This window comes from Equus caballus, chromosome 9, assembly GCF_041296265.1.
Source record: "Equus caballus isolate H_3958 breed thoroughbred chromosome 9, TB-T2T, whole genome shotgun sequence".
NCBI classification, from domain to species: Eukaryota; Metazoa; Chordata; class Mammalia; order Perissodactyla; family Equidae; genus Equus; species Equus caballus.
In genome coordinates this window covers 18,210,114-18,231,978 of record NC_091692.1, presented here as the reverse complement: position 1 = coordinate 18,231,978, position 21,865 = coordinate 18,210,114, and the positions used below count along the sequence as shown (strand labels likewise).

At 36.0% G+C, this 21,865-nt stretch overlaps 1 protein-coding gene and 1 long non-coding RNA gene across 12 annotated transcripts in view; one reads left to right on the top strand and one right to left on the bottom strand.

The window, feature by feature from the left end:
• The window catches only part of CSPP1 (centrosome and spindle pole associated protein 1), a 161,994-nt gene that overhangs the window by 25,746 nt on the left and 114,383 nt on the right, over positions 1 to 21,865 (top strand). For 9 of the 11 annotated variants that reach the window (XR_011421173.1, NM_001309235.2, XM_070221329.1 and 6 more), the window contains 1 exon segment: positions 17,366 to 17,469. Coding sequence is in view for 8 of the 11 variants with exons in the window: in NM_001309235.2 (NP_001296164.2) it covers positions 17,366 to 17,469 (104 nt within the window). In the remaining 3 variants the exon portion in view is untranslated. 11 annotated transcript variants of the gene reach the window in all.
• LOC111774930 (uncharacterized) lies at positions 5,968 to 13,292 on the bottom strand. Its single transcript, XR_011421559.1, has 2 exons — positions 13,165 to 13,292; positions 5,968 to 6,155 (listed from the first exon to the last, which is right to left on the bottom strand). It is a non-coding gene; the product is annotated as an uncharacterized lncRNA (long non-coding RNA).

The window sequence follows — 21,865 nt, the reverse complement described above, 5'->3', positions numbered from 1 at the left end:
GATGCACATTGAGTCTTGTTAAAGAATAATACAGGGGCCGGCCCAGTGGCGCAGCAGTTAAATTCGCACATTCCGCTTCTCGGCGGCCCGGAGTTCACCAGTTTGGATCCTGGGTGTGGACATGGCACCACTTGGCAAAAGCCATGCTGTGGTAGGCGTCCCGCGTATAAAGTAGAGGAAGATGGGCACGGATGTTAGCTCAGGGCCAGTCTTCATCAGCAAAAGAGGAGGATTGGCAGTAGTTAGCTCAGGGCTAATCTTCCTGAAAAAAAAAATTAGAAAAAAAAGAATAAGACATAGTTTGATATCGTATCCACATTGTTACTGACTTCTTGCTTGAATATTTGCAGCCTTAAAATTAGGCCAAATACGTAATTTTTGACACTAGGAAAAATGTAAAATAATTTTCCAACAGAGAGTTTTCCTTAAGTGCTCTCTTCTAGGAATTATAAAACAAACTGGTTTAATAAACATCAAGTTTGGAAACTATATATTGAATGAAAGCTCTGTGACACCACACTTTGAGTAATTAAGTATAGTAGCTATCAGTGATATATAAACTGTTAATATTCATTTTAGCCAATGAAAATAGTCTATTGATAGTTCACAATACAACTGTCAAGTAACACTACATTTTTATGATTGTGTAAATTCATTTCTGTTTAGATACTGATGATATCTTGGATAATGCTTATCTATATGGCTCGTTCTTCCACCATCCTCTCTCAAAAGGATTTTGAGGAGCATTACAATGACTTCTGACACCAACTATCCAGAGTTGGACCAAACTTCACAGATTAGGGACATAGTCCTCCACAAGACTTCTCTTACCTCAGACATCAGCTGCAAGTTTGGGGGTCCACAGGTCATTCTCACTTCTTACCAGCTGGGTACAAATATGGGAGTTTCCACTATCCTTTCAAGTTTGATAATTCACTGGAATGACTCACAGAACTCAGGAAAGTGCTATACTTATTACTAAAGTTTTATTATAGCAAAAAGATACAAATCAGAACCAGCCAAAGAGAGAGAAGCATAGGGCACGGTTTGGGAGGATCCAAACATGAAGTTTCTATCAGCATCAGGGGTGTTGTCACCCTCCCGGCACATCAAAATTTAGCACTGTAGAGTATTGCCAACCAGGATGCTCATCTGAGCTTTGGAGTCCAGAGTTCTTAATGGGCTTTCATTTTGTAGGCATGACTGAATCATTGCCCATGTAGCTCAGTCTCCAGACCGCCTACTTTCCCCTAAGGTCAGGCTGATGTCAGATGTCTCAGAGGTTCAACTGTCTAATCACATAGTTGATCTTTCTGGTGTGACTAGTCCCCATTTGGGTCATCTCTTTAGCATGAACTAGGGGCTCACTATGAGTCACCTTATTAGTATAAACTATCAGGTATGGTTGTATGGACCTTCCATGAATAACAAAGACACTCCCATAGCTTAGAAAATTTTGAGGATTTAGAAGTTACCTCCCACTAACGAGAGACAAAGACTAGCCAAATTTATTATTATACACAGAGTGTACATGGTTTAGGCCATATAAGCTTATGAAATGATATCCTTGGTAAGAAGTTTATTAGGATAACTCAGATTTAATGAAATTGTGAGAGTCAGCTGAAAATGATCTGTAAAGGCAAATGATGTCTTCTATCTCTCTCAACCATTTTTATGCATAATATGTGTGGTTCTTTTATTAAAGAAATTCTTTGACTTCTCTTAGTAATTTTCATGCTTAATAACCATTACGTTGAGAAATGCTTCCATTAATCTTTTTAAATTAGATCTATCACACCTCAGTTAAAAATCATCTGGAAATGAACAGACATTTCTCCAAAGAAGATATACAGATGGCCAATAGGCACATGAAAAGATGTTCATCAATGCTGTGCATCAGGGAAATGCAAATCAAAACTACACTAAGATATCACCTTACACCCATTAGAATGACAAAAATAACTAAAACAAATAGTAGCAAATGTTGGACAGGTTGTGGAGAAAAAGGAACCCTCATACACTGCTGGTGGGAATGCAAACTGGTGCAGCCACTATGGAAAACAGTATGGAGATTCCTCAAGAAATTAAAAATAGAACTACCATATGATGCAGCTATCCCACTACTGGGTATCTATCCAAAGAACCTGAAATCAAGAATTCCAAAAGTCCCATGCACCCCAATGTTCATTGCAGCATTATTTACAATAGCCAAGACGTGGAAGCAACCTAAGTGCCCATCAACAGATGAATGGATAAAGAAGATGTGGTACATATATACAATGGAATACTACTCAGCCGTAAAAAAGAACAAAATCATCCCATTTGCAACAACGTGGATGGACCTTGAGGGAATTACATTAAGTGAAATAAGCCAGATAGAGAAGGACAATCTCTGTATGACTCCGCTCATATGAGGAATTTAAACATGTGGACAAAGAGAACAGATTAGTGGCTACCAGGGCAAAGGTGGGGTGGGGGGTGGGCACAAAGGGTGAAGGGTTGCACCTACAACACGACTGACAGACAATAATGTACAACTGAAATTTCACAAGATTGTAACCTATCATTAACTCAATTAAAAAAAATCATCTCCTAGTTCTTTCTCTTCCTTAGAGAAGTTGAGCATTTTCCTGTAGAGAGGTTGAGCATTACTATCCGTTTGATTTTGATGCTTTATATCCTGGAAGACATTTTTAATAGATGAAATAATGCAGCCAGTGCTTTCAGCATTTTTTTCATGTATACATATATTTTAACCCAGCATCTGCAAATTTTCTGCACTACTTTTGAAATATAGTTCCTGTCTCAATGATGAGGATAAAATCATTACTTTGTTTGAAGTTATTTTCTTTTGTATTTCCCATTAAAGAAATTAAAAAAACATGCACACGGCAAAACAGTTATAAAGAGTACAGAAGTATATAGCCTGAAAATTTGTGACCCTCTGAAAAGGAAAAACTTAGCAATTTTTTCCTCCCTGTGTAGGGAAAAACCCAGTTCTTTCCTACTATGTCTTTATTTCCTGTGTATCTCTTTTACTTTTACATGGAACACTTCACTTCTGAGACTTCTGGTCACCAAATATGTGTAGGTTTTTCTTCACATGAACAAGCAGTTCTTGGATACCACCTGGGTGTCCTACAATTCAACTCAATTCTGACACTATCTACCCAAGGATAGCATCAGATTCCACAGGTTAAGGGTTCAGTCCTACAAGACTACCTCACCCTTTCACTTTAGATGCCAGTTGCAAGCCCAGGTTATCACCTGTGCTTCTGACCAACTGGCTATAGATCAGAGGTTCCAATGACCCCATCCTTGAGTTTGATTAGTTTGCTGGAGTGTCTCACAGAACTCAGGGAAACACTTATACGTACCAGTTTATTAAAGGATAAAAGATACAGATGAACATCTAGATAGAAGAGTTGCTTAGTGCAAGATATGTGGGAAGGGGTGTGGAGCTTCCACGCCCTCTCCAGGCGAGCCACTCTCCCAGCTCCTCCATGTGTTCGCTAACCAGAAGCTCTTTGTACTTTTGGGTTTAGTGAGGCTTCATCACGTTGATATGATTGATCATGAACTCCATTTTCAAGCCTTCTCCCTTCTCAAGAGAATGGGAGGCGGGGCTGAAAATTCCAAGCTTATAATCATGGCTTGGTCTTCCTGGTGACCAGCCCTCAACTAAGAGCCCACTCAGTCACTTAAATAGAGCAAAAGATACTCCTAGTGCTCTAGTGCTCTTATCACTTAGGAATTTACAAGGGTTTTAGGAGCCCTGCGACAGGAACAGGGTCAAAGACAAATATTCAAACAAGAGATGCTCCTTATGTTCTTGGCACTTAGAAAATTGCAAGCATTTCAGGAACTCTGTGCCAGGAACTGGAGGCAGAGATTGATCAATCAATTGATCTGTCTGTCTGTCTATCTGTCTATCTATATTTATTTGTTATCTTACACCCTCCCAACCTTCTCCTCCAGTTTCTTTTGTTAAGCAGTTTCTTATATATCATTTCATGACTGGACTGTGCACACGTTTATACCCTTCTCCCTTTGTCTTCTTTGTATATGGTAGGGTAGATCGTGTTTTGCATTTGAGGATACTACTTTGGTGATTTATAGTACAAGAACATGACCAATGAAGCTGGGTATCTGAGGGTTACTGTAAATATTTGTTAAGACCTTTCAAGCTTGTTCCCAACACAGACATACATGAAAAGAAGTTGATCTTGTCAATTTGCTGTTTTCTTCTTTAACCTGAAGGGTGACTCAGAGGTCACAAGAATTTATGAGCTGCTTTTATAGAAGAAAGAGAATGCCTTCAAGGAAGTTACAATCACCAGATAACCAGCCACCTTCTGCTGTTGACACCCAGAAGTCAGATTGCCCAAGGGCTTATCTGGAGTGAAAGAAACATGGATTATCCCTTTGTTTCACTGAAACTCCCCTGCCAACCCCTTAGCTCTTTTTTTCTCTTGTTAAGGTGATTTTGAGAGAACATATCCTCCTGCCTTCTGTTTTGGCCAATTTGAATAAACCTTTCTCCATCTCTAAGCACTGATGTCTCAGTGACCTATATATACTGTGCATCAGGCACATGAATTTGAGATTAAGATGTTCTCTGTCATCATGACCTCTTGAGATTAAGAAACAATCTACTTCATCTGTTGAGCAGTTACTGTCTGCTGCTAAGGTTTCCACCACAGATGTGAGAAGGAAAATATCCTCACCCTTTATGGCTGTCTGATTATGGCAGCCAAAACTGAATGGGGGAATACAGGAGGAAAACATGGTAACACGGGAAACGGAGAGAGAATTTTTGCAACTCAGAAATAATGTTATAAACAATGAAGAGCCTTTTTTATTTCAAAAAAGAATGTAAAATTTGAGTTAAAAAAAAAAAAAGCAGCCTAGGGTGCTGGCCCGGTGGCTCAGTGGTTAAGTACACATGTTCTGCTTCCGTGGCCTGGGGTTCACCAGTTTGGATCCCAGGTGCTGACATGGCACCGTTTGGCAAGCCATCCTGTGGTAGTCCTCCCACATATAAAGTAGAGAAAGATGGGCATGGATGTTAGCTCAGGGCCAGTCTTCCTGAGCAAAAAGAGGAGGATTGGCAGCAGATGTTAGCTGAGGACTAATCTTCCTAAAAAAAAAAAAAAAGCAACCTAGACCTGGCATAAAACTGTTAAAAACCAGCCCTTATCCGTGGGTGAAAGGAAAATTTATTGTATATCAAACTGATTGGTATTTGCAGTATTGTAGTAGGTTTTGGAAGGTATCAAATAGCACTTACTATGTTACATTGAAATTATTTGCTTGCTTGTTTACTGTCTAGATGCTGTTCCTTTGGGCAGGGACTTATATCTCTTTATCTTCCCCAGGGCTAGCAAAGTACCTGGCATATGGGTGGTGCTCTGTAAATCTTAAAGAGGATTCACTGAGTCTGTATGCCTCTTGGAAAAAGAAGTTGGCTTTTAAATGTGGCAATTTTGAAATATATTTTGAAAAACTAAATTCACAGTAAAAAGAAATTGATTAATATTTTCAATAAGTTATTTAATAAAATTTTAGGAATTAGAAATTGTTTTTGTTTTTTTGAGGAGGATCAGCCCTGAGCTAACATCCGTGCCCATCTTCCTCTACTTTATATATGGGACGCCTGCCACAGCATGGTTTGCCAAGTGGTGCCATGTGTGCACCCGCAATCTGAACTGGTGAACCCCAGGCCGCTGAAGCGGAACGTGTGTACTTAACCCCTGCGCCACCGGGCCGGCCCCAGAAAATCGTTTTAAATTATTCATTTTCAAGCACAATCTCGTTTTTAATTTGGTGAGAAGAAAAAGATGCTAAATTTAGAAAAATCTTAATTCAAATCTAGCAATTAAAAAGAAAGTCACTGTATTTGTTATGGTTCTCCAGAGAAACGGAACCAGTGGTATATATACATACATATGTCCGTACATACATATATAGAGAGAGGGAGAGAGATTTATTTATTTTAAGGATTTGGTTCACGTGATTATGGGTGCTTGCAAGTCCAAAATCTGCAGGATAGGCTGGAAAGCTGGTACAGCAGGGAAGAGCTGATGTTGCATTTCAAGTCTGAAGATTGTCAACTGGCAGAATTCCTTGTTGTCTGGGGGAGGTCAGTCTTGGTTCTGTCAACAGAGGTGGAGGAGTCCCTCCCATGTTATGGAGGGCAGTCTGCTTTATCAGAATTCATTGACTTAAATGTTAATATCCAAAAAACATCCTCTTAGAAACATCCATAATATTTGACCAAATATCTGAGGACTGTGGCCCAGCCAACTTGACACATAAAATTTAACCATCGCAGTCACTACCGAAATCTTTTCTATTTTTTTTGTTACGTTTTAATAAAATTCTATTCTTCATGCAAAAAATGTTCTATTTCTTACATAAGTACATTCCTTTAGTCTGTTATAAAGCAGATATTGAATACCAAAATCTTGAGTATTTTGATATATTTTTAACTCAAAAATATGTCCATTGTTCTTTTTTTCAAAGGGGAAATCTTTTCTTTTTTTGAATTTCTTTATAAGTGGGGTAGAAATGATATTAAAAATCAAATGCAAGTAGAATTTCATGTAGCTGATTAACACTAATAAATTTTTAGTGTTTGCTGACTTATGTATCTAATATTGTGTGGCGTTGTGCCAACAAGTTTGACACCTTAGACAAAATGGACAGATTTCTAGGAAGACCCAAATTACTGAAACTGCTTCAAGAAGAAATAGACAATTTGACTAGACCTATATAACATGTAAAGAAATCTAATTCTTCATTAAAAATCTTTCACAAAGAAAAGCTCACGTCTGGATGGCTTCATTGATGAATTCTACCAAACATTTAAGGAAGAAATAATACTATTCCTTCATAAACTTAACAAAAGAAAGAGAAAGGTACACTTCTCAACACATTTTGTGAGATTAGTATTATCTTGATATCAAAATCAGGTGAAGTTTTCACAAGAAAACTACAGACCAGTATCCCTCATGAATGTAGATGCAGAAATCCTTAACAAAATATGGGCAAATTGAATCTAACAATCTGGCCAAGTGAGATTTATCACAGGAATGCTGGTTTAGTTTTAACATCTCAAAATTAATGTAATACACTTACCAGATGAATAGAGTTAAGGTAAAAAAGTACTTGATAATCTCAATAGATGCAGAAAAAGCATTTGACAAAATCAAAATTTGACAACACCCATTCAAGATAAAAACTGTCAACCGATTAAGATTAGAAGAAATGTTTTAATCCTGAAGAAGGACATCTAGGAAAAACCTAAAGCCAACATTATATGTAATGGTTACGACTGTATACTTTCCTCCTAAGAGCAGGAGCAAGATAAGGATGTCTGTTCTTACCACTTCTGTTCAACATTGTACTGAAGGTTCTAGCCAGGGCAATGAGGGAATAAATAAAAAGGATCAGAGTTGGAAAGAAGTAGTAAAACTCCTTCGTTGCACATGAAATGATTCTGTTGGTAAAAAATCCTAAGGAATCCACAAAAAAACCATTAGAATAAATGAGTTCAGCAAGTTCACAAGATATGAAGATCAATATACAAAAATTAATTGTATTTCTATATATTAGCAATGAATAGTCTGAAAATGATGTTAAGTAAACAATTCCATTCATAATAGCAACAGAGTAAAATACTTGATTAAATTTAACAAAAAGTACAAGACTTATATGCAGAAAACCACAAAATGTGGCTGAGAGAAATTAAAGAATGTTTGAATAAATGGAGAGACATTCTGTGTTCATGGAGTAGAAATCTCCCAACATTACCAGGGTTGCTAAAGCATAGAAAAGATGCTTGTGACATACTGTAAGCTATATGACAAGAAGTCAAGCAGTGTTCAGATTACTCTTGATAGGTGTTTTACAAAGAAATAAAATGTTTTAAGTCTCAGTGTTCTAATGTTTTAAATTTCATTGTACTAAATAATTATTAGTTTTCTATTTTTAAATTTCTCTGTATGTTTATAACTGATAGGGAGTTTTTAATGTTTTGACAAAAGTTCATGAAGTTTACAGAACAGTCATAATTTTCCCATTGATTTTTAAGATTGCTGCATGGTTTCAGCTTGCATGGTAATCTTTAAGCTCCTGCAGTACCATGACCAATTGGGATTTATTCTAAGAATGCAAGATTCATTTAATATTTAAAAGTCATTTAGTGTAATTCATCATATTAATGAAGGGAAAAGTCATATGACTATCAAAAAATCTAGAAAAAACATTTGATAAGATTCAGTGCCATCAAGATAAAAATTCTCAGCAATCTAGGAATAGAAGGCCGTTTCCTTAATCTGATAAAATGTGGCTACAAAAAACTGTACATCTAACATCGTATTTAATGGTAAAAAACACTGATTGCTTTTTCCTTGAGTTCGAGAACAACACAAGGTTATCTTCTATCACTACTTTTGTTGTTGTTTAGCATTGTACTAGAAGGACTAATCAGTGCAATAAGGCAATAAAAAAGATATAAAGTTGGTAAAGGAAGAAGTAAGAAGTGTCATTATTCACAGATTATATGATTGTTTAAGTAGAAAATTCAAAAGAATCTACAGACTATTAGAATTAGTAGTCAATTTTGCATGGTAACCAGATACAAGGCTATACAAAACAACTGTATTTCTAAATACTAGCAACAAACTATTGGAAAGAGAGACTGAAAAAAAATTATTATAGTCATATTGGAAATATCATTCTAACAAAATATGAGCAAGACCTGTACAAAACTTTACTGAGATCATTTAAAGACACCTAAATAAATGGAGAGAGAGACCATTTTCATGCGTTATAAGATTCAATATCATTAAGATGTCAGCTTTCCTCAGTATCTCTAGGTTCAGTGCACCACCCGGAGACTTCTTGATAAGCAGATTTATAAGGCAAGAAAAAGAACCTGGATAGCCACGACAGTCTTCAAGAAAAGGAACAAAGTTGGAGAACTTAAAGTGTTATATATAAAAACTTAGTCTAAAATTCTGGTAATTAAGACAGTTTAGTTTTGGTATGACAAGTAGACCACTGGAAGAGAATAGAAAGCATAGAAACAAACCCAGTTATATACAGACATCTGATTTATAACATAGGTGACTCTGAAGTTTGGTGGGGAAAAGGATGGTCTTTCCAATAGGTGATGCTGGATCAGTTAGACAAAAAATCTATACCAAAAAAACCCCAACTTAACCAGAACCTCACATTACATACAGTATTAACTCAAGAAAAATCATTAACTTAAATGTAAAACCTAACACTAGAAAGCTCTTAGAGAAAACATAGAATGTTTTTGAGGCTTTGGGGGTAAATGAAGATTTCTTAAACAGGACATGAGAAGAACTGACAAAAGAGAAGTTTGATTAAATGGATTTCATTAAAATTAAGAACTGTTCATCAAAAGACATAATGCAAAAAGGCAGCCGTATGTATATGTGTATATCTGTGCACATGTATATAACATCTACAAATCAGTAGGAAAAAGACAACCCAATTTTAAAAATGGGCAAAAGACTTGGATAGGCGTTTCACCAAAGAGGAAATCCAAATGCTTTTGAAAAAGTGCTTAGTACCAGTCGTCATTAGGAAAAGGCGGATGGAAACTACATGAGACATCACTGCACACAAATATAATGTCTGATATTTAAAGGACTTAGAATACCAAGAGTGGGCAAGGATGTGGATCACCTGGACTCATTCATTGCTGGTGGGAATGTATTATGGTAAAACTTTGAAAAACTGGCAGTGTCTCCTAAACCCTGTGACCTCATCCTGTGACTCAACAATTCCACTCCTAGGAGTACAGCCAAGAGAAATACATGTTTGTGTTCCCCGAAAGACATGTGTAAGAATGTCAGTAGAGCTTTGTTCATAATAGCACCCCTCCCCCCAAACAGAACGAAACTGCTGAGATGTCTTATCAATAGTAGAATGGATTAAAAAAATTGTGATGGTCATACAATGGAAAAATATATGAAAAAAATAACCACTGCTGTGTATAACTACATCTCACAGATGTAATATTGAGTGAAAGAAGTGAGATGTTAAAGAGTACAAACTGTGATTCTTTTTATTTGAAGTTCAAGAACAGATCCAACACAATCTACATTGATGGAAATCTCCTTGTAAACTCTGAGAGAGGGTATTGATGGGGAAGGGGCATAAGTGTACCTTCTGAGATGCTGGAAATCTGGGTTGTGGTTACAAGAGTGCATACACATGTACAAATTCATCGAGCAGTGTGTGTAAGATTGTGCTGTCTGCTGTCTGTATGTTATTCCCCAATTTAAAAAAATTGGGCTTATGGGAGAAAGTTTGCTTTGCTTTCCACAATTGAAAGTGCTCAAAATGAGTAGGTTTTTTTTTTTTTTTTAAAGATTTTATTATTTTTTTCCTTTTTCTCCCCAAAGCCCCCAGGTAAATAGTTGTATGTTCTTCGTTGTGGGTCCTTCTAGTTGTGGCATGTGGGATGCTGCCTCAGCGTGGTCTGATGAGCAGTGCCATGTCCGTGCCCAGGATTCGAACCAACGAAACACTGGGCCGCCTGCAGTGGAGCGCGCGAACTTAACCACTCGGCCACGGGGCCAGCCCCAAAATGAGTAGGTTTTTTGAGATTTGCCAGAAAACTTATATTTACTGGTACCTTATACGTATGACAAGAGAAACCATGAAGATAATTGAAATTAAGGAGGATCCTAATGTTTGAAAGGTCAATAAAAATCATATTAAAGCCCACTGTGCTATTCTTTCGACTGCTACTGCTAATGCTGCTGTTACTGTTGCTGCTACTACTACCAATTAACCTATGTTGAGTGCTTACTATGTGCCCGATGCTGTGCTAGATTCTTAGCTCATTTAAGGTGTTAAGCATGTCCTGTGTGATTCCACTGGAAAGACCTCTTGGAAGTTATCACCTGGTTTCCTCTGGACTTTGCCCAGTGTGTCTTTTCCCTTAGCTAATTTTGCTTTATATCCTTTCACTGTAATAAACCGTAATTGTGCGTATAATGACTTCTGCATCCTTCTAGTGAATTACCAAACCGGGGGGGGTGGCTGAGGACTCCCAACACATTCCTTTTCAGTCTTTTTTTCTGATTCCTTTTCAACTTCCTCACTTTTAAACTTTTGGTACTCCAGGAATCTGTCTTCAGTGTCTGTACTTCCTAGCTGTTTTTAATCCACCATTTCTAGGTGATCTGTCATTGATCAGCATTTCAGGCTCCAAAACACACTAGATTTATTTTGTCTTTCATGCTCCAAAGTCATTTTGGAAATTTGCAAGCAAAAAGATTATAGATTACCAAAGTGAGAGATTTTACTCTTGTTGCTAGAAATCATTTGATATGATTTAAAAAATTCATTTGAAATACAATTATGCTCATGGAAATTTGGAAAAGAAAAATTATAAGAAAAAGATTACATTGTAATTTAAAAATGCTATCAGAAAGGAAGCAACAGCAGAAATTAGCATTGTGGAGAAGCTCTAGAGTTTAGACTGCTAAAAAATTACAGTCAATCTAAAGACTTTGGAAAATAGACAAAAGGAAGTTGTTGATATTTTTACTAATTTTTAGTTGTACTTTTAATTAACATTCCTTTTAGTATATGTCATCGTAGGTTTCTCTTATTACAAACTAAATCCCAGACATTCTGCCTGTTTTGTTCAGTTTGTACAAGCCAAATGAGTCCTTTGAAATAATACCTTTATAGCTGAAGTTTGAGTACAGTATTCTTCTCAAAGTAGTGACATCTCTTGATAAGTCACCCACTTGTGGAAAGGCCTATTATTATTTCCTATAATTTATCCTTTGATTATTTTTACATAGTGGCTTCTTATGGTAATATAATAATGAAAAGAAGAAAGTAAGTGTTCCATGGTAATTTGTTTTATAAAATATTTATTATGAGTGTGCTATGTTAGAAGATAAATTAATTTTGAAAAGATTATATACTTAGGGGCTGGCCCCGTGGCCGAGTGGTTAAGTCCGCGCGCTCCGCTGCAAGCGGCCCAGTGTTTCGTTGGTTCGAATCCTGGGCGCGGACATGGCACTGCTCATCAGACCATGCTGAGGCAGCGTCCCACATGCCACAACTAGAAGAACCCACAACGAAGAATACACAACTATGTACCAGGGGGCGTTGGGGAGAAAAAGGAAAAAATAAAATCTTTAAAAAAAAAAAAAGATTATATACTTAAATATTTTATTTAACCCACAACCACTATAGAAACCAAATACTTCCAATTGATGTAGTTCTGGGCTATAATGTTAACTATGTTAGAGTCACTGATGTTGTACTTGGTGAAGTGACATCACTTCAAATGACCCTAAGATGACACTAATGCTTTACTTGCCACTAGAACCATCAGAAGACAACAACTCTGAATAAGTAAGTCTTACCATATTTCTTAGCTCATTAAGTCAATTGAGATGCCATTGTTAATGCATAGTTTAAAATATTATACAAAATATTCTTAAATATTATTATTTAAAATAATCAATATTTAAATTATTCCATACACTTCTTAATTTTACTTCTGTGATTACCTCTAATGCCATTCAATGTTGGTACTGGATGACTAAAATAAGAATTCAGAAGTTAGTATTTTTTGTTGACTAAACCTTAAATTAATTAATTTTAAATAATTCAGAAGGTATTATGTATTCTTATTTGTCTTTTAAGACAATTATTACAAATACTATTTGAATCAATAATAAAAAGCAAATACTCGATAAATAAAATTGAACTTAGTATGGACAATAATTTTTAAATGAAATGAATCACATTTTTCTTTGTCCTTTCATATATATCTACCAAGCAGAATTGAAAAACAGTAGTAGGGCCAGCCCTGTGGAGGAGTTGTTATGTTCCCGCGCTCCGCTTCAGCGGCCCAGGGTTTCGCTGGTTCGGATCCTCACTGCGTACTTAGCACTATTCATCAAGCCATGCTGAGGAGCTGTCCCACATAAGAGAACTAGAAGGACGTACAACTAGAATATATACAACTATGTACTTGGGGGCTTTGAGGAGAAGAAGAAAAAGTAAAAAGAAGATTGACAACAGATGTTAGCTCAGGGCCAATCTTTAAAAAAGAAAAGAAAAGAAAAGGAAAACAATAGTAAAGGCCACCTTAAACGCATGACTTTTCAGAAAGCTGTAAATTACTTGTTCCCTGAGTGGGGAAACCGAGTGTGTTGGGAGGCATCATCCTTGTAGCATTGTCTTCTTTTTCTCCTTGACACAATAGAGGGTCCATTGTGACCCTGTGTAACTAGAGATACATAACTTTGGTTACTAGTTATTATGCTTCCTCTGTCTATGCAATCAGACTGCTAAAAGCAGAAATGAAATGCTAACAATAGTGGTTTTTTCCCCTCTCTTTCTCTTATTTTTTCCTCTTACTCAGGTATTCATTCATATATTCATTCACATGTTTATTCAGTGAACATTTCTTAGATACAACTTTTTTGCCAGACGTTAAAATTGCATAAAGCATGGACCTTACCGTCATGGATTTAATAATTTAGTTTTGTATATGATACTCCATTCTGAATGTGAGAATCAAAACTGTGTCTCTTTTTACGCTTAAATTATGTATCTTTAAAAATAGGTTTAGATTCCTTTGTGAGGAAAGAATGCCTTTCTAGGATGATTTAAAATTCCAAGCATATGGAATGCTCTGGATTCTTTTGGAAGAGACTTGGGAGCATGAGTGAGAGGTGTTCCTAAGGAATCCTCTGTTATATCGTCTATCAATAGGAGTTAAGTAGGCCAGAAGTGTTTATCCAAGAGAATTCCATAGTGTTTATGGTAGAAAGTAGAATTTAGTATTACATAAAAACCAATAGACATCCATTTATATTTATACTACTTTGGTGTTTTTGCCCCTGAAATATTTCAGTGATGGTATAGAGCAGTGATCTGATATATTCATGATAAGTTCCCATCATTTAGCTGGATTGTGAGGAATAAGGCTCAAAAATGGTGATGTCCTTGTCATTTTATAAACTGCAGTCAATTATTTTATTGATATTCCTTATAGCTCACTCTAAGGAAAATTTTTATTTTGTTTGGAAATGGTAATTAAAAATTTTTTTTGTTGAGGTCACAATAGTTTATAACATTGTGAAATTTCAGTTGTATATTATTGTTTGTCAGTCACCATATAAATGAACCCCTTCACCCCTTGTGCCCACCCTCCAACCTCCTTCCCCCTGGTAACCACTAAACTGTTCTTTTTGTCCATGTGTTTGTTCATCTTCCACATATGAGTGAAATCATATGGTGTTTGTCTTTCTCTGTCTGGGTTTTTCAGTTAATGTAATACCCTCAAGGTCCATCTGTGTTGTTGCCAATGGCAAGATTTTGTCTTTTTTATGGCTGAGTAGTATCTCATTGTGTGTGTGTGTGTGTGTGTGTGTGTGTGTATACACACACCCCACATCTTCTTTATCCAATCATCAGTTGATGGGTGCTTGGATTGTTTCCACATCTTGGCTATTGTGAATAATGCTGCAATGAATATATGGGTGTATAAGTCTCTTTGGTTTCTACTTTTAATTTTTTGAGAAATCTCCCTACTGTTTTCCATAGTGGCTGCACCAGTTTGCATTCCCACCAGCAGTGTATCAGGAGTCCCTTTTCTCCACAACCTCTCCAACTTTGTTATTTTTTGTCTTGGCTATTATAGCCATTCTAATGGATGTGAGGTGATATCTCAGTGTAGTTTTGATTTGCATTTCCCTGATGATTGGTGATGTTGAACATATTTTCATGTGTCTCTTGGCTATCTGTATATCTTCTTTGGAAAAATGTCTATTCATATCCTCTCCCCATTTTTTCTTTTTTTTTTTTTAAGATTTTATTTTTTCCTTTTTCTCCCCAAAGCCCCCCAGTACATAGTCGTATATTCTTCGTTGTGGGTCCTTCTAGTTGTGGCATGTGGGACGCCGCCTCAGCGTGGTTTGATGAGCAGTGCCATGTCCGCTCCCAGGATTCGAACCAACAAAACACTGGGCTGCCTGCAGCAGAGCGCGCGAACTCAACCACTCGGCCACTGGGCCAGCCCCTCCTCTCCCCATTTTTTGACCGACTTGTTTGTTTTTTTGTTGTTAAATTGTTTGAGTTCTTTATATATTTTGGAGATTAACCCCTTGTTGGATATATGATTTGCAAATATTTTCTCCCAATTGGTGAGCTGTCTTTTCGTTTTGATCCTGGTTTCCTTTGCCTTGCAGAAGCTCTTTAGTCTGATGAAGTTCCACTTGTTTATTTTTTCTTTTGTTTTCCTTCCCTGAGTAGACATGGTATTCGAAAAGATGCTTCTAAGACCAGTGTCAAAGAGTGTACTGCCTGTATTTTCTTCTACTGTTTTATGGTTTTAGGTCTTAGCTTTAAGTCTTTAATCCATTTTGAGTTAATTTTTGTGTATGGTGTAAGATAATGGTCCACTTTCATTCTTTTGCATGTGGCTGTCCAGTTTTCTCAACACCATTTATTGAAGAGACTTTCCTTTCTCCGTTGTGTGTTCTTCACTCCTGTATTGAAGATTAGCTGTCGGTAGAGCTGTGGTTTTATTCCTGGGCTTTAAATTCTGTTCCATTGATCTCTTTGCCCCTTTTTGTACTAGTACCATGCTGTTTTGATTACTATAGCTTTGTAGTATATTTTGAATTCAGGGGTTGTGATGCCTCCAGCTTTGTTTTTTTTTTTTTCCAGATTGCTTTAGCTATTTGGGGTCTTTTGTTGTCCCATATAAATTTTAGGATTCTTTGTTCTATTTCCATGAAGAATGTCATTGGGATTCTGATTGGGATGGCATTGAATGTGTAGATTGCTTTAGGTAGTATGGACATTTTAAGTATATTTATTCTTCCAATCCATGTGCATGGAATATCTTTCCATAGAAATGGTAATTTTTTATGCTAAAGTGTTACGTAATAGGACTAAGGGGAGAAGGGTTTCAGAAATCTCAATACTCATCTGATATCTCTGCTTCTAGATGTAGTATTTTACCACTAAAAATATTTGAGGGCTGGCCCCATGGCCGAGTGGTTAAGTTCGCATGCTCCACTTTGGCTGCCCAGGGTTTTACTGGTTAGGATCCTGTGCACAGACATGGTGCTGGTCATCAGGCCATGTTGAGGTGGTGTCCCATGTAGCACAACCAGAGGCACTCTCAACTAGAATATACAAGTATGTACCAGGTGGGCTTTGGGGAGAAGAAGAAAAAGAAGATTGGCAACAGATGTTAGCTCAGGTGCCAATCTTTAAAAAAAAAAAAAAGGGAAATGTATATAATTTATTTTAACAGCTTTATCAAGATATAATTTACATACCATAAAATTTATCCATTTAATTTATACAATTCTGTGGTTTTTAATGTATTTGCAAGTTGTGCAGCCATCACTGTTGTCATCACCCGGAAATGTTATTTGATGTTTGAACTCTGTTAGAAAACACTACTCAGAATTGAAGTTTTTCTTAAAAAATTAACATTCTTTTACAGAATTTCTCTTTGGGATGATGGAAGAATTCTGGAAATGGATAGTGGTGATGGTTGCACAACATTTTGAATGTCCTTAATGTCACTGAATTGTACACTTAAAAATGATTAAAATGGTAAATTTTATATTCTGTACATTTTCCTGTAATAGAAATTAATGGCCATTTATATGAAATCAGAATTGGTGGCTTAACTTTAAAAGTTTTTGGAAATTTCAGCCTGAGCTACACATGGCCCTAATAATTTTTTCTCAAACATGTTATAACAAGGATATTCTCATATTCTCATGTTATAAAAATCACATTATTAATTTTCACAGACTGAAAACAGACATTAAAATGGTTGTAGGCATTTATCTGTATAGAAGTTTCCATAGAATTAAGATAAGAATTAAAGGTATTCAGTTTGCTTTGCTTTAATTTTGCTGTCCTTGTAAAAGCAAGATGGCAAACAATGCAGAACCATTTATCTAAAGGGGGAAGAAGTAAATATAATACACACACACACACACACACACACACAGGATAATGTAAAAGTGTCTGTTTATAGATATATAAGTCTTTGGAAGGAGACACAAGAAACAGTAATGTTGATTGTTCTGAGCAGGAACACTGGGTGGCTGGGGTTTCTGGGTAGGAGGGATATTTTCCATTATGTGGATGTATTGCTATTGAAACATTTTAAATAAAAAATTTATTATCCTGATCCCAGTCTCAGGATCAGTATGACTGTGTTTCTTCCTACTGTGCTTTGTGACAGGAGATTGTATTGAAATTGAGATCGGTTTGAAAATGAGCTACATTGCTTAAGTTGTTTTCTTTCTAGGAATTGATTATGGATTAAGTTTACCACTTGGAGAAGACTATGAACGAAAGAAACATAAACTAAAAGAAGAATTGCGGCAAGATTACAGACGCTATCTTACTCAGGTAATGAGTTCTATTAGTTGGTTGGGTCTTATGCTTCAGAGTTCATCTCCTAAATTTGTTTTTTTAAGATTTTAGTCATGTCTGTTAATTTTTAGGTTTTCAGTGGTATCTAGCAATGGGGTATAATAGTGAAAGTTATGTAACATGACATTGATAGAGAGAAAACTGGTGCTAGAACTGGTGCCATGAAATAACACAGACTCTTGACCTTTGGAGTAGGGCAGTAGGTTTTAGTTTTAAGTGAGATTGTAAATTCTGGTTATGCATGTTTTCTGTAAAGTTATCATGGTTTAGAATAGCCCAATTATGATTTTCTGGTCCTCTACTCCCCTCAACCATGTGTTAAAATGACAGGTGGAGGTCTAGTTGCCAATTATTTTCCTATGAGCTAAGCTTATAAAACTTCATTTAACGTATTTATTTAACCATCAAAGTCTTTGCTTTATGATTTAATCTATTTACTTAGCAGAACTCTGTTTTAAGTATATTTCATTAAGTTATATAATAGCTAAACTAAAGATTTATTATAAGTTTTAAAATGCAATTTACTTTTTAGGTTATAAAGTTATTTTAAACAATCGTGGTGTTTCTAGTCATCCCAAGATATTCTTTAGTTTTTTACTACTTTATAATGTTTGTTCCAAATTTATAAATGGTCTCATTTATTCTGATTTGCACATGGGGAGCAAGGACTTTGAATACATTTTATCAACGGTTTGTTTCCTTGACTTTAGGGTATTGCGCAAGCAAAAAGAAAGGTAGGGTTGCTTGCAAAATGTTCTCCTTTAATATTTTTTTAAGATCTAGTAGCTTGCAGTTGTTTGCATTTATGATACTGCTGTCCTCAAACCGGTAAGAGAAATAGCTTCATCTGTGATTTTGAGACTTTTGAATGGTACCATTTTGTATCCTTGCTTTTAGGAAGATGAGTCTGTACATTTATAATTTTCCATTAAAATCAAGCATTCTTTTTGATTCCTGCTTTGCATTTGTTTTTGTTGCTTTCTTATGCATCTTTTAGAAAGTGTTCTGTAGATATTTTAAGTCCATTTGTTTTCAGCATGACTATTTTTCTTCTTTGAAATATTTTTTAACCCAAACCTGTGGATTGCATTTGTAAATTTATATTGGAAAACAAAGGGAAACAGTTTTAGAGTTTTACAAACTGTTTTTAAAAAGAATTTCACGCATCCATTCATCATTCAATCAACACTTTTAAACACTTATCTTGAAGATGAATCAGGTATGAACCCTGTCTTCAAGGGGCTTAGAATCTAGTTGTAGAGATAAGCTTTGTACAATTCAGAAAGTGGTAACTCAAACAAGAAGGATATAATGAGCAGGGAAGGCCTCAAGGCAATGTAAGATGTAGGATAGGTAGCTTTTGGATATTCTAGAGGGTAAATTGAGGAGAAGAAGCTTTTCAGGTGGAGAACATAGAATGAAGAAGGAGTTGGAGGATAGACTTTAAGTTTGTATGAATGAGGCATATTAGGTTCACCAGCCTGACTGAATTAGAGTAGATTCTTTTTGAGAGTAGTAGGAAATAATGATATAGAATGGGGTCAGATTAGAAGGCAGTAGATTTTTAACTTGGTATGTGTGGTAGGTGTGGTGCAGCTTGTGAGCCGCTGGATACATGTGTTTTAGGACAGTTCTGCTTGTTAGAGACTCTTATCTTACTGTCTTAAATTACTGCTACAGCTTTTTAACAGATCTCCTTCTATTAATTCTCAGTCCATTCTCTGTGATACTTTCCAGAATGATTCTGTCCGTTACCGATTTAAATACTTCAGTGTCTCCTCACTGCCTTCAGGATAAAAATTCAAATTCCTTAGCATGGCACGTGAAGTGTTTCATGTGCCATTCTGCCTCCCTGACCTTGCATCTCATTATCCTCACTCCTCCTCCACCACTCTTTATTGGGTGGGGTTTTCCTCTGGCATCTACTATAGTCACTTGTGGATTTTCCATTACTTCATGGGTATAATGTTTTAAGAAAGATTGGTGGTGACATAAGAAGAAATTGCCTTTATGACACCTGGAAGATGTACAGTTTCCAAGTCCCATTTTTTTCTGGGTTTTTGGTGGCTTCCAGACTTTTAGATTATGTCGATATTTAATTTACAAAAATGAAATCTTTAGATTTTGCCAAGAAGAGCCATTAAAACAAACAAGTATCGTCTTTCTTTGAATTTTTAGAATAAAAGACACTTTACTATCGAACAGCGCGGGAAGGACATGTTCTCAGAAGAATAGTTTTTAAATTGAATGACTAAATTTATATTTCCAGCCCAGACTTCTCTCCTGAACCTCAGACTTTTGTATTTGGCGGCCTATTTGACATTTTCACTTACAAATCTAACGAGTATCCTATGATGAACATGTCTAAAAGGGAACTCCAGATTTCCATTCTTGCCACTCCCATCCCCTAGAAGCCTGTACTATCTGTAGCCTGTTCTATATTTTTTAATCACAGCACTTGTCACCTTCTAACATACCATATAATTATTCTTCATTATGTTTATTATTTCTTGTCAGTTTCCCCTGTTTGAATGTAAGCTCCAGGAAGGCAGGGATCTTCCTTTTCTTCACTGTTGAGTCTCGGATGTGTCAAGCATAGTAGGCACACAATATTGAATGAATGAGTGAATGACTAAAATTCAGCGTGTTGAAAAACTCACTGTATTGTCCTTATTGTTTATTTATTTTTTTCATTTTATTGAAAATTTCAAACATCATCCCGGACCTGTGTTGGAAGTGGGGAATTGCCCAATGAAGGAGCGAGGATGCTATATTTCTGTCTTCCCAGGGTTAGAATTCTGAATGTTTTTGTGCACATGTAAAACCCTACAAAATGACCGGGATTATTGTGTGCTTTGGTATATAGAAGTTAAACTGACTTGATCTAGTCGTGTGTCTTATTGTTTCCCTTTACGAATAAATTGAGTTCCATATAAACAACTTTCAAATTAGCTTTTGTAACATATTTGTAAATTCAGATTTAATGAAACCTTATTAACCACTTAGTTTTATTAATCACTCTCTTACCATAATGTTTTGAATATAACTCTATTGTGGAAGTTAGTGCATTATATTGTAGTTATTTGTTTATGTATTTGTTGCCCCAACTGAATTATAAGTTGAATATAGGGAACATAGGCTTATCTTTTTCTTGTACCTAAAAATGTAACTGGAAAGTATTAGATGGGCAATAATTGCTTGTTTAATGAATAAATAAGAGGCAAGGAGCTAGATAGGTTAACAAGTAGTGATTGATTTAATCTTCATAACCTAGTGGTTGACATTATCCCTGTTTTCAGACAAAGAAACAGGCAGAGAAGTTAAGTAATTTATTTCAGATTCTATGACTATGAAGTAGCAGTACCAGAAAGTTGAGGATCGTGTATATATGTATTTTTATTGATGTAATAATAGTTTATAACATTGTGAAATTTCAGTTGTACATTATTATTTGTCAGTCACCATATATATGTGCCCCTTTACCCTTTGTGCCCACCCCTCAATCCTATTCCCCTCTAATAACCACTGAACTATTCTCTTTGTCCATGTGTTCATCTTCCACATCTGAGTGAAATCATACGGTGTTTGTCTTTTTCTGTCTAGTTTATTTTGCTTAACATAGTACCCTCAAGGTCCATCCATGTTGTTGCTAATGGGACAATTTTTCTTTTTTTATGGCTGAGTAGTATTCCATCATCTGTATATATTACATCTTCTTTATCCATTCGTCTGTTACTGGGCATTTGGATTGATTCCATGTCTTGGATATTGTGAATAATGCTGCAGTGAACGTAGGGGTGCATAAATCTCTTTGAATTGTTGATTTCAAGTTCTTTGGATAAATACCCAGGAGTGGGATAGCTGGGTCCTATGGTATTTCCATTTTTAATTTTTTGAGAAATCTCCCTACTGTTTTCCATAGTGGCTGCACCAGTTTGCATTCCCACCAGCAGTGTATGAGGAGTCCCTTTTCTCCACAACCTCTCCAACATTTGTTATTTTTTGTCTTGGTAATTATTGCCATTCTAACAGATATAATAAGGTGATATCTCATTGTAGTTTTGATTTGCATTTCCCTAACGATTAGTGATGTTGAACATCTTTTCGTGTGCCTGTTGACCATCTGTATATCTTCTTTGGAAAAATGTCTGTTTATATCCTCTCCCCATTTTTTGACCGACTTGTTTGTTTTTTTGTTGTTGAGTTGTGTGAGTTCTTGATATATTTTGGAGATTAACCCCTTGTTGGACATATGATTTCCAAATATTTTCTCCCACTTGGTGGGCTGTCTTTTCATTTTGTTCCTGGTTTCCTTTGCCTTGCAGAAGCTCTTTAGTCTGATGAAGTTCCACTTGTTTATTTTTTCTTTTGT